The sequence below is a fragment of the Ambystoma mexicanum genome, chromosome 5p (genome assembly GCF_040938575.1).
Source record: "Ambystoma mexicanum isolate Mex_15411 chromosome 5p, UKY_AmexF1_1, whole genome shotgun sequence".
Classification (NCBI taxonomy): Eukaryota; Metazoa; Chordata; class Amphibia; order Caudata; family Ambystomatidae; genus Ambystoma; species Ambystoma mexicanum.
The window spans coordinates 890,012,358-890,026,472 of NC_090930.1; the positions used below are offsets into that span (position 1 = coordinate 890,012,358).

At 47.6% G+C, this 14,115-nt stretch overlaps 1 protein-coding gene across 1 annotated transcript in view; it reads left to right on the top strand.

The window, feature by feature from the left end:
- PKD1L1 (polycystin 1 like 1, transient receptor potential channel interacting) overlaps positions 1-14,115 on the top strand; it is a 2,330,280-nt gene that overhangs the window by 674,489 nt on the left and 1,641,676 nt on the right. Inside the window, exon 15 of the mRNA XM_069613333.1 lies at positions 3,626-3,718. Within this exon, the coding sequence (XP_069469434.1) occupies positions 3,626-3,718 (93 nt within the window). The remainder of the gene's footprint in view (positions 1-3,625; positions 3,719-14,115) is intronic.

A 14,115-nucleotide genomic window follows, 5' to 3' on the forward strand; every position in this document is an offset into this window, starting at 1 on the left:
GGTGTTCGAACCTTTGGTGGTAGCATTTTTCAGACTTTATGTACGGTCAGACCTTTTTTATCTCGGTCCGATCGTACAATTCCCTGAATACAGCAACCCTGTTACTGGGAGATTTCAATCGCTGGTATGGAGACCCCAAAGACAAGGGACATTATTACAAGTAAGCCGGTCCCGAAACAACAGTGGCAGTAAATACGCTGTCACCGTTGTTTCCAGACCGGCTGATTCCGAGTCCTGCAGGCGGGAGGTGTCGCTCCCGCCAGGTCTGACCTGGTGGGAGTAACACCACCTGCCTGGAGACAGGCATGGAAACACCGGCTCTGTCATAGACGGAACCAGTGTTTCCATGGTCCCCATCCCCATGTGAATGGGGATTTACAGAATTCCTGATCACCGGGGTTGTAATGACCTGGCGATTCCGGCAATCACAGAGGCGGAATGGTATTATGGGTCCAGCGGCAGCCTGCCGGTTTTTCCGGCACAGCTACCGCTGGAGTCGTAATGAGGCACACAGAAGCCATTAGTTTAGAGAAACTAATGAACAACTTAGATTAAAAGGTTACGAACCATGAGCCAACAATTGGACTGGGTAGTAACACACAATCTTGCAACACATGCATACAAGACAGTACCATGCATTTGGTCGGACCATTATTGTGTCACTTTCAAATGTCACCTCCACTCCCTAAACCTAAGGTCCCCAATGACCCCAAAAAAAAACGACTTGTCGGAATTTTAACAATATTGACAGAGACCTTTTAGAGCAATGTATAGAAGACATTAAGAATGATTACAAGGACGAAGACTCATGCAACACTCTCATGACAAACATGCTATCCCACATTAAGAAGATGGTAGACTTAAAGGCTCCACTACAAACTAAACTAGTCAGACCAAACACCAAACATGGTTCTCAGTAGAACTTTCGGAACTAAAAAAGGAAAAAAGAAAAAGGGAAAATGAATGGCACAAAAATCCATCCCTACTCAATAAAGAGCTTTGGAGGGACAGTGAGAAAAGATATTGGCACAAGATAATTGAAACAAAAAAAAATCTCTATAATGAGCAAATCTCAACGGCAGCCAATGCCAGTAGCAAACTGTTTAACATCCTGAAATCAATAGAAAAACCAAGTTCAATCACACCTCCATTTAATTCATCGCAAGAGGAATGTGATAAACCTCAGACAGCTTTTTTCCCAAAAAATCGCTAGTGCCAGGGAACAGATTGTAAAAGCTCAATTCAACAAAGTGGAGTCAAACAACCTGTCACCTGAGATTAGCACAATGGGTTTAGATCCATTTAAATTCACAGAAATCACTAATGAAGAAATGGTGAAAGTACTAACTTTAATGAAACCAACTTCATGTACGGAAAACATACTACCATCCAAAATAATACCGGACCATATATATACACTTTCGCTCCCATCTTGACGAAAGTCATTAATGCATCGTTCCATGATCAAGTAGTTCCCAGCTCAATAAAAAAGGTAACTGTAACACCTCTTGTAAAAAAAACTAACTTGGACCAAAGAGACCCCAACAACCTCAGACCCATTACAAATTGTAATTTTATTCTGAAAAGTATGGATAAGAAAGCTACTATGCAATTACAAGCCCATGTTGAAGCCTCAGAATCCCTACACCACCAACAATTAGGGTTTCACCCGGCCCACAACACCGAGACGGCAATGCTTTAACTCCAAACTAAAATGCTCAGCGTAATGGACAAAGGTAAAGCCGGTGTCTTAATACTACCTGACTTAAGTGCGGCATTTGATCTTTTAGATCATGACCTCCTCAAATTAACCCTAGAGAAAACGAACTGCTCTAAAGAGGCAATCGGCTGGATAACATCGTTCCTTATCAACAGAAAATCTCAAGTACACTGGGGTGATACATTTTATTTTGAAAAAGATATACAATGCGGCGTCCCACAAGGAGCCAGCATGTCACCTTTGCTATTTAATCATTCCCTAAGATACCTTTGTCTAGTTTTCGACCACATTAACATCTTCTTCACCAATTATACTGATACTCAGCTGGTGATAGAACTGAGTGGTGACTACTTGAAAGATAGTGAATCACTTTCCACAATTTACAACACGGTGAAATCGTGGATGGATGCAAACTGGATGTGTCTGAACAGCAAAAAAACAGAGTTAATGGTATTTGGCTCACATCAAGCCAGAGCTAAACTATCACCCGCCTATGACACATTCCAGATAAAGGACACCAATATCCAGGTTTTGAGCAAAGTCAAAACGTTAGGTATGATGCTTGAAGCATTGCTGGGAACTGAAGCCCAAGCACAATACGTAAAAAAAACTGCTCCTATTATCTTAGATTACTGAAAGCCATCAGACCTTACCTATCGGGCGACAATTGCGCCATCATAGCAAGGGCAACTATACTCTCGCGCCTGGACTACGGCAACACACTCATTCTGGGTGCTAACAAGCAAAGCCTGGCTAGCTACCAACACATCCAGAATAATGCAATGAGAATCGCCAAACAAAAGTCCCAATTTTACCACATCAGTGAGGCCAGAATAGAGATTCACTGGTTAAAAATTGAAGATGGGGTGCAGTTCAAGGCCTTGACGCTGGTGCACAGATGCATCTATGGGAAAGCCCCAGCTTACCTAAAATGTAAAATCTCCCTCTACGTTCGAAACCGTGCCTTAAGGTCGGCCGACTTGGGCAAGATCACAGTAGCTCCACACAAACGCTCCTTCGGTTTGGGAAAAGCATTCCCCACAGTTGCTGTGGGAAAGTGGAATAATCTCCCTACAAACATGAGACTAGAAACAAACTACCTATGTTTTCGAAAAAAACTGAAAACGCATTTATTTAGCCAAACTCTTGACACTGGCACACCCAAGTAATTAACAGCCTGTGTATGTTCGTCCTGTAAACTGTCCTTGTCCACCCTTTGTTGGTCCATGTGTTATTGTCTCAGCGCCTGATGCTTGCGAGCTACCGGCGCGATATAAATAAACAAATCAAATAAAACAAACAAACAAATAAAGGGCAAGGCCTCATATGCTGAGCATAACTGACAATTTATATGTTCTTTGAAGAGGTGCAAGCAAGGCCCTCATGGAAGCTTTGAAACACCACATCTCATATCGGCCCCATGAGCTTGTCTTTTGATATAACGAAGAAGTGTACCGCCTCTCTCCATCACATTCACGAAATAGGCATGCACTCCCAACATAGGGTAAAGCAATCTTGCATGCCTTTGCAGCCTATTCACACTGGTATACCTTGTGGGGTCAGATTGAAAATGGAGAGCGCTCGAGTTTCCCAGTTCTATGCAGCAGAAAGTCATCCAGCCCTGTATTTGCTTTTGGAATTCTGGGAAGTGGAATTTTCTTTTTCCAGAATACCATGAAAAAAACGGGACTGAGTCACGGGACACCGGAGGAATAGAAAACTACCCTTTCATGAGAATATCTCGAGCTTGAAGATAGTAGCCAGCTCCTCTTTGTCTCAAAGTGGATGCTTTTAATTTCAGAGTTAATGTTAAGTACATATCTGGAAGTTTAATTCTAAAACTTGATCATTAGTAGACATGCTAATTTGTTTTGCTTTTCTGCATTTTTGTGAATTAATTGCTAGGTCAAAGATCACGTAATGTGACCAGTGGGACCATAATTGGAAGAGGAGAATGGGGAAGTGATACTAGCAATTTTACAGATCTCATAATTCAAGGTAGGCATATGAATGTGGTATCCAGTGATTTCAGCTAACACAAATACAGAGATGGACTGTTCAACAAAACGAAAACGGCGAGAAAAAAACCTAAATTTAAAAAGCAATATACATGGGGTGGGATAAAACGGGTGAGGTGGTGGTTGAGCTGGCTGGGCTTAAACTCCCAGGGAAACGGGTGGCTTGTGGGGGTTCGGGGGCCGGCCAAATAGAAAAAATAAAAAGTTAATAATTTTTTTCGCTGTTTTTGTTTTAGGTGAAACGTCCCAATTTTTTGTTGATAAAATTACATAGAACCTATGAACGTTTGCATGTGAGTTTTTTTCAATGTATTTCTTTATCATATAATCCACAGCAAATTGACGTACTCCTTTTTTAGATTCTCAATTTACAAACATTTGTGGACAGTGAGCTCAGTGAATTCTTTGCACAGCGAAACAACTGATAGTTATTTAATGGATAATTAAACGACTGATTTATCAAGCACCAGGTGATATATGATATGATGTGGCATTTATTAACGCGCCTGTACACAAGTGTTTCTATGCGCGACAAGACAAGGAGAAGGAAACAAAGGGAGGACAAAATAACAATCTTACTAGGCCTTGTGTCATTCAGATCGCGCAAGTGCAGGGAATAGTGAAGGGGAGAAGTGCCAGGGGGGAGGGGAAGGGGAAAGTGCAGTTAACTCACAAGTGCAGCCAGTGGGTGGCTCATAAGAGCAGAGAAAAGGGACTTGTAGGGTTGCAGATACAGACCCTTAAGTGCTGCGGAGCCCAGAGGCAGTCCGAGGACAATTGGACATGCAGCAGCCTTGGCCCGAGTTCAGAGGGTGACCAGGCGGCCAGTGCGCGGAGCAGTCGGGTGCATCAGCAGGGGTGAGGACGAGAGAAAGCGGAAGTGAAAAGGAAGGTCTCGAGTTGTTTCCGGAACCAGAGGTGCTTCTGCTAAGGTTTGAGCGAGGCAGGGAGGCTGTTCCATAGGGAGACCCCAGCCGAGGAGATAGATCTGTCCCCAACTCTCTGCTTGAAATAGCATCCTCAGAGAGTTGGAGGTAGATGAGCAGAGAGCTCGAGAAGGAAGATGTTTTGGAAGAGAAAGTTGGAGGTAGAGTGATCCCAGGCCCCAGAAAGCCTTGTGGACGATGTAGAGGGTCTTGAACTTGATCCTTGCAGCCACAGGGAGCCAGTGAAGAGATTTCAGAGCTGGAGAGAGACCATCCCTGGGCTTGACGCCAAGGACAACTCTCGCAGTACTGTTCTGGATAAGTTGTAAAGGTCGGAGGCAGACAGATTTAGAAAGAGGCTATTGCAATAGTCCAGCATAGAGAGGACCAGAGCTCTGGAGACAGTGAGCTCCTGGAGGAAAGTGAGAAAAGGAAGAATACCTCTGAGGAGGTGCAGCTGATGACTTCTTAGAGACGTCAGAAATGTGAGGGGAGAATGAGAGGGTGGAGTCGAAGATGACTGTCAGAAAGATCCGTTATGTCCTCTTCCTCCTGGGAAGAGTATGTTCCCCTTGCCTCCCCTTCCACCTCACCTCTCAGTTTCTGGCGTTGTCAGCTTCGGGTTGTCTTTGGTTCGAGTCTTCTCTTTTTTTTTTTTTGTGAAGATAGGGGCGACCGTGGAAGGACGCCACAGTGACACCCGATGGGTGAGCTGTGGCTATCCTCCATGGCCGCCAGACAGTGGGGAAAAGGCCTGTGGCACAAAAAACCCCAGAATAGTTCTTCTCTGCTGAAGCGTGGTCTTCTGTAGAATTCGGTAAACTCCAGGGGCAGCAGCAATGGAGGAGTGGCTGGTAACAACAGAGTCCAGGACGTGGACAATACGTGCTCTATATAGAAGAGTAAGTACCAGGGTACACTGGGACTCGGGCACCAAGGAGAAGCAGGCAGTAGCAGGACAGGCAGGGTCGAGTACCAGACGAACAATATACTAGACAAAGGATGAGGCAGAGCAATTCCACTGGATGGGCCGAGGTCGATACACAGGTAGACAAGGGCAGCAATGCGAGGCAGAGTAGGAAGAGGAAAGGCACAAGAGTAGAGAAACAAACACGAGGCGGGAGGGAAGGTAGGAAGGCAAGCAGGGAACGGTACAGCCAAGGGAGGAGGAATGAAGGCTAGCTGCAGCGAGGGTAGGCAGCGGAAACGAAAAAGGAAAAGAAATGGGAATCCGGGAATGAATAAACAGCCAAAAGGCTAAAGGAAAGATTCACAAAGAGTACGGGCAGCGCAGGCGAACAGGGATACTGGTCATTGCAACGCGTCCGACATCGGAAGTGGGAGGGATTAACTACCGGCGTCGGAACGCGTTACACAAAAGACTAGACCCGTACTCTGCGCTTCGCCCTACGTGATGGAACCAGCAATGGAGGGCGCAGTTTCCATCTAGCCCAAAGCCGCCAGGTTCCCCGAGGTGTGACAATGACACCAAGGTTCTTAGCCTCACAGGAAAGAGCAGAAAGTGGGCCCAGAGTGGGCGGCCAGAGAGAGAAAAGAAGGGAGCGGGTGTCCCAATGAGGAGGATCTCAGTCTTACTGGCATTAAAGCAGAGCTCAATGGCGGCACACCATTCCTGAATTGCAGCCAGACAGTCTGGTATGAGAGAAGAAGCAGAAGTGGCTGAGGGGAGCCTGAAAGAGAGCTGTGTGTCATCCACATAACATTGAAAATTGGAGCAGAAAGTAGCAATGTGTTGGGCAAGAAGTGCCAGGTAGTTGTCGGAAAGCCAGGGAGAGAGGTTAGACCCCTGGGAACACCACAAGTAGAGAGAGAGATAGAAGAGAAGAAAGACCCCAGTTGGACCTGAGAGGGTCACTCGGTGAGAAAGGAGGTCAACCAGGCCAGGGCCTGATCAGTAATACCAAGGTTATCCCGGAGACGATTGAGCAGGATGGCATGGTTGATGGTGTCAAAAGCAGAGGATAGGTCAAGGAGATTGGGGAAAGAAGGGAGATTAGAGTCCAGATTGGAGAGCAAGTCTTAACAGGTGTTCAGGAGAGCAGGTTCTGTGTTTCTGACAGCGCTGATGCCTGACTGGTGGTCATGGAGGCAACCAACAGATTCAGTATGTAGATTAAACTGGGAGATGGACAGCTTTTCCAAGAGTTTGCCCAGTAAAGGAGTGATGGAGATCGGGTGATAGTTAGACAGAGAGGAAGGCTCGGCTGAGTGCTTCTTCAGAAGGGGTTGCACAAGAGAGTACTTAAAGGGGGCGGGGAAAATTCCAGTGGCAAAGGAGTGATTGCAGAAACCGGCCAAGACTGGAGCAAGGGTGTCGATGTGGTCCTTGATAGGTCTGGATGAGCAGGGGAGAAACTGCTTTGAGGAGACTTCCATAGATCAGACTTGTCTAGAAACATCACCAGGGGTGAACAGGCTAAAGCAGGAGAAAGGAGGAGGAGAGACGTCCTCAGACAGGTCAGGAGTGGTAGAAGAGGAGGTAGAGGAATAGAGGGTGTATAGGATGTCCTAAGTTTTAGTAGTGAAATGAGAGGCCAAGGCCATGCAGAGGGCCTGGCAGGGAACTGGAGAGGTAGAGACTGAAGCAGGATTGGCCAGCTCCTTGCACATTTTGAAAAGTTCGGCCGAGTTGTTAGATGCCACAGAGATGCGAACCTGGATGTGGGCTCTCTTCTTAGAGAGGACAGAGTTTGTACTGCTTTTGGTGCAGGCGGCAGACCAGTTTGTCAGGGGGTGCGCCCGAGGCCCTCGACAGCCCTACACTTGCGTTTAAGGGTGGCGAGGTCTGAATCGTACCAAGAGTTGCACTTGGATTTGGGCTTCAAGTGGATCCTCATGACAAGGACAAGGACATCCAGAGTGTTAGAGATAGAGAGATGAAGGTTAGAGAGGCCCGTGTCAGGCTGTGAGTCAGCCAAAGGGACAGGAGGAGGAGAGAAGGTAGCGGCAAAAGCCTCAACTAACACACACTTCATGGGTCGGATGACCGAGAAGGTAGGTGGCAGTGCTGGAGTCGGCTTGACCTGCAGGGAAGAGAGAGAGGTGGGAAGAAAGGAGAAAGGGATCACTGGAAGAGAGAGGAGTGGTGAGAGGGTTATAGAAGGGGAGGTCTCAGGAGATCAAAACATCCAGGGTGTGCCCTGCAGAGTGAGTCGGGTCAGAGGGAAGAATAGAGAGAGAGAATCACAGAGGTTGCAAAACAGTCCTGATGAAGTCACGTGTTGGAAACCAGATGAGGGAGGACCAAGAGGCTCTTTGGTCCATGGGAAGCCACCCGCTCTGTAATTGGAAACCCTTGAGGCTGTATCATAGGCTGGCTCTCCAACCTCCTGTGCCAAGGAGTTGTGATGAATCCTGGGGAGTCATCACTGATTCCTCAGTAATTATCTCCTCCCACATGGCCAGGGCAAGGCAGCTGCTACGTGATTCTGACACTCGGGATGGTATTATGAGGGAGGATCATGTGGGAGGGGACTATTGGGAGGAAGTGATGACTCAATTGAAAGAGACACAGTATTCTTCCCCCTAACCCCTTAAAACTATAACCCCTAAAATACTGATGGCATGTTGTAAATCTGAGCAAAATACCATTACATATAATGCTCACTTAACATCTCCTATTTCTGACAGTCTAAATTTGAACTATGATCCAAAGCAATACAGCTTTACAAAGTCTAAAACTCCTATGGACTCTAACTCCATTAAAACATACAGCACTATTAAAAGGAAGAGGGGGAAGGAGTTAATGTGGAGCAAAAACAAAGGAAGCTTAATGTGCAGACTAGTTGTTGTAATGCCAATCAGCTGTGTGGGGCATTTACAAATGGTGTGCTGATTCCAAGATGGCCGACATCCACTAAGGACGTGAAACGTCGAGCTCTGTCCACCGAAAAGCCTAGCTCGGCACTAGCTGCCCCCTAGGTACACACCAGCAGGAGAAAAGTGTGCAGGGTCCTTCACCTCCATGCAGCGAACACCCAGGACGATAATCAGCATGCAATGCACAAATGGTTACCAAGAGCAGAGAGGCGCCAAACCCACATGCAGCAGAATCACCAGGTCTGCACCGGGAGGAAAGCCGATCCGAAGCGACGACAAGAGAAGACAACGACAAGAGAAGACCACTGATCCCGCCCCTTCATCGGAATAAACGCCTTGCCACGCTTGCCCGCTTACACCGGGCCCCGTAGCATATAGGGTGCTACGCACGCAGCGAAAAACATAGCCCTCCCCTAGATCTCCAGCTGGGTCAAATAACCGAAGACGCAGGCGGAACACTCTGCGGCCCTGACACCCGGCAACATGCCCCAGCGGTCACACAAGGCTTCCGAGGAAAGGCTTTGTAAACCCTGGGTGAGTCCTCCCTTCTCCTACACGAACGGGCCACAGGAATCCAGGGGGAGACACAGGCGCACCAACCATCCCAGCGGGAAAAGGCCCACCTAAGACGCGCACAAGCTGCTCACACCTTTGTGAACTCCCACACTCCAAGCACCTCAAAAGAAGCCCCACGTAGCGTACCGACCCCGGGGGACCTAGCTAAGGTGGACCCTAACATGCGCAACAATAAAGCACACACTGTGAGTCGATGCAGAGACAGAGAGGAGCAGCCCCACAAACTATGCCACCCGGGAGGGCCCTGTAAAACCTCATAGCAGCAGAACCATGCAAGCTCAGTTACATTAGAGAGGTAAGACCCACCTGATAAAAAAGACCCAAAGGCCATTGACAATAGGAGTGGCCACCCATATTCGGCAGTAGTTAACCCCCCTCACCCCCATGCGACTAAAGCCGGCCCCACACAACTAATGGACTTCCAACCTTCCAACATACAGAGGCCCCCCCCCCCCCCCACACCCCTCCGCGGGAGACAGCCAATGCCAGGCCCCAAGGAGAAAATAATGCTACGGAAGCTCACACAGCTCTATACCTTAGCAGCCAACCCAATCCAAAGCTGCTGGCTGCGCTCCGGAGGGATACAACGGACCCTAGAAAGTGTGCACCCCCCCAAAGATTACAGCTGATCCACTGGACTCCAGTATGGCGGCGTCAAAAGAAGATATGGAACGCTGCTTCCTGGATTTCCAGTAGAAACTAGCCGCCTCCCTCCAAGCACAGTTCAATATGTTTACAGCGGAATTCAGGTGCGCTTTATCCGAAATAAGACATGTCTCATCACTGGAAGAAAGGACAGATTGGAATGAGAAGGCTATACATGATCTAGCCCAGGACAACTCCAAATCAGATGAGCTACTGGAACAACTAGTGTGGGCTACATACAACGTGGAACAGTGTGAAGACCTTGAAAATGGATCCCCGAGATCTAACATCCGGATCAGGAACCTCCCGGAAACACTCCAGGATGTAGTCCTAAAAGCAGTAGTCACAAACATCTTGAAAGACCTGGGTGCGAAGGGTGACATTGACATCCCAATCGACAGAGCTCACAGAGTGGGTCCCAAATGCCAAGACTCGGCTTACGCCCTCGAGACACCCTAACGTCGTTGGCAAACTATCCACGAAAAGAGCAGATTCTACAACGAGCCAAAATGGCGGCACCAATCACCTGCAATGGCAAATCTAATTCTTTCAGGACCTGTCCCAGATGACACTCCAAAAAAGAATTGACATGCACAAACTCCTGGACCACCTAAAGTCCATGAAAATACCCTACAGGTGGACCTAACCCTTTCGGTCTCCTGTTCAGCTGGGAGGGTAAACGGCATCGGGTAACATTAAAGGAAGAAGGGGCCCGAATAATGCGAATAGACACTGAACCACACCAGGCCCAATCTCTACACTGCTGCACGCCCCACGAGGACCCAGGCCATGGGAATGGACCCTGCCGGAGCGAGGCCACAAGAAAAACAAGAAAGCCCCTACCGGTCAACCCATCCCAGACAAGGAAAACTCTGCCGGCGCACCAGTGAAGTAACAAAGTGGCTGACGCAGGTAACTGTAAGTGGTTTTAACCCAGCACTCCACCTAAGTCAATGCTTAGTGTGTGATGCCCAGCTGGAACCCTTATTTATATATTTTTATGTCTAAAGTTCTTTTATTTCTGAATGATGTACCCTTATATAACGCCCCTCTCTTTGAATCCCCCCCCGGTCTCACTGAACCAAGAAGTAGGTTGTTTTGCAAAGTTAAAAGATTTATTTTAAGAATTGAACAATCTATATATCACACTTTTATTTAATATTTATACAATGATCAACAATGGGTAATATGACAATCAACAATCTCTTTAATCAATAGGAGTATGCATGAGAAAAATAATGTAGCAGAGAATAAAACTTGTGTGGGTTCAATGAAAGGCAATGATATGAAATTAATGCAGCACAGAAACAAAACTTGATTTGAATTCAACCAAAGACAATGTAATCACTCTTCCCCCCACCCGTTACTACTCAATCCCCCCTAACATGCAATATGAAGAGATGGAATGAGGGCACACAGGTTTCAGGAATGTACAATCAACAAATGCAAGTTCAATCCCAATTCCCCCAGCAAGCTTGGAGAACAGGAATGATTTTAAACAGGTCAAGTGCTTTTGAATGTGATTTTGTAATGAATCGGAAAAACACTAAAAATGGATTTCATTCTCTAAATAGGATTCAGAACTAGTGGGAACCGCTTTGGATAGGTTCAAATAGACACTAGCAATGATGGTTGAATGACTGGCAGATAGGAAACTGAATTCAGAGATTGAATGCAAGAAATAGCTGTTTTATATGGAATGAAATTGAGCCAAATGCAGAATCGCGGCAAACGTTTCAGTTGGAATGCGGTTCTTAGTTCGTTTGAAATCGGAGGATGTTAGCTTCAATTTGACATTTAAATTTCGTTCCTAGCACGTACGGTTCAGAAGTTATGAAGGTTTTAGTAAAGGTCGATTTTTCTCAGAGAGTCAAGATTTCAAATGAAAATGCGCTTTTGAATTACAAACAGGTTCTTTACACTATGGAGTCTATGAAGCCACAAGCTACACGACGGAGCGCTCACCAGCCCAGTGCCACCACGGTTGATTGGGCCTGCCGAGACGCTTGCCTTTCTTCAAAAATATATTGGCGCAAAGATGATTATCACTACAATTATCACAGAATTATATGGATGAGAGAAGGATTCAGGATGGACACAAGAGATTCTACAATGCAGTTCTGGAAATGTTGGACTGGGTTGGATAGTGTGATGCTGGAAATGCATCGGAGGGACAAGGCCTCCGTATCCTTGTCCTTTACTGCTTTTTATTGTGTGTTCTGTCATGTTTTCCGCACAGGAGTTCATGTGGGACTCCTGGCGGTGCAGCTCTCTTTCTTTTGGTTTGGTGAACGGACCCGTGGGATACCCTTATGGCACCCCCATGGGTGGGGGTACAACCCTGTGCTGCCCCCAGTGTATGTTTTTGGGCACCTGTGGGTGGCCCACAGAGCAGGGTATGGGCTGGTGGCAGCTCCATGCTGAATTTGACAGGTGCGCGGAGTATCCTCCATTTTGGGATACCCCGGCCCTGCCATTGGGATCAGTTGATTCCTGATGGAAAACAAGATGGCCCCGGTGGCCTCTTGCTTTCTATTACCCATTACCTTGTTTTCCCAAAGTCCTGGGAAGCCCTGACTCTGTCCCTTCCCCCTGACTGGCTGTTGGATGGAAGTGCCATATATGGTGTTGTTGTGAAGGCCCAGTCAGACTAGCTGGAGCCTTCCCGGTGATGTATGTTGTGGGTACCTCCTGTGGGTGGGACCTGGGTGAATAGAGTGTGTGACGAATATACATTCTGTGTTGTGGGTGTCTAGGATCTGGTGGTTGACACAATAACTGAGACAACCCTGCCCGAAACCGGTATGAATGCAGCTTGGAATGTTGAATGGCTCGGTACTTGTCCCAATACACATAACTTGTTGAGAGTGTCTGGAGAGAAGTGAATGGCCTGAATACCTCATGTGACTGATTGGCTGCCTGCCTGCATGAATGCCCGTAGTCGTGATTGGATGCTTGAGTGTGACCCAGCGGAATGAATTGGAGATCAACAGTATATCTGGGGACCTCTCACTGCTAGGAATCGTGTTCAGAAGCTGAAGTCCACTACGACGAGTAACTGGATTAACTGACGCTTGACCTTGAAGCCCTGCAGGACGAGAAGAATTGCTGTTGCTCTCCTTCACAATCTGAAAGCTGTTGTGCCTCCAAGGACTGACCCAGAGAGGACCTGGTAAGGCGCCCTCTTCCCGAGCTACGAGGGACCATCGTGCACCGCTGATCTTTGCCAATGCTCCCTGGTAGACAGACCTTCGACAGGCTGCCGACCCGATACGGGGACTGCTGCGGAACTCCAAGGAGAAGCCCTAGGACTGTTCGCCACTGTCGACGACTGCCGTCGCCGACCGGGGCCGCCGTGCTCCTGTTTGCCTAAGAACTTTCCTTGATCATCGGACGCTCTCGTCTGCATCGCCATCCGGCAGTCTATCTTTAAAATGGAAAATTGCCTTTCCATCTAAACGCCGAGGAGTATCCACCGGTGGGTTTCCCGCCACCTACAGACCGCAGAGACGCCGACGACTCGACGCCCTTGCTGGGCCACAGTTCTTCATCATCTCTTTGCGGTCCAGAACTATTGTCACCGAGGTGCCCCGCACACCTCCTCCTTGCAGGACGCCAACGCTCTGTCGTCGACAAGCACCGCTAGGAACGAAGCTGCCACTTCCCTGCCATATTTCACCCTGTTCACCGTCGGACGTTCGACGACCCGTGACTCCTGCCTTAAAGGGAGGGCACTCAAGAAGGGCCGTCGATTCCCCGACACCGAACGCCAAGTTCCCCGACACCTCTCGACGATCCGTGGCTCCCGCCTGAAAGGGAGGCACTCAAGAAGGATCGGTCGGTGCATCGTCGGAGAACTCTACTCCACCAGGTACATTGGGGGGGTAAAACCTTAATAGGAAGAAATAAGACTATCGGACAATATATGGACTGGGCTTGTGCTATATATCTTTATTTACAGGTTGCCCAGGTGGGGGGATCTCCACACAGAACTGTGCCTAGTGGTAGAGGTCAGCATTCTGCCTATTGTTTCAACCATCTTACGTTCCTTCCTATCTCTATTGCTGGTTTACTCGTTATTGATCTGTAATGAGATTTGATAACATTAGTGGTACCACTCTAGACCTGTATATATTTATCATTATTGACTTCCAAGTACAAAGTGCGTTATTGTGATCGTGTACATACCTTTGAATATTAATTATATAAAGTCTGTGTTTTCAGTAATACAGTGTGTGGACATTCCTTTGTGGGGGTTCGGGGACCACACTGTACTTAAGAACCAGCTCGCATCACCTCCTGAGAAGCTAGGCCTTGATTGCTCGTCCATTGCTACCTTATAGAGAATCTTGGCTGGGGTCCGCTGTGCCTCTCCTCTACCATATAGAGA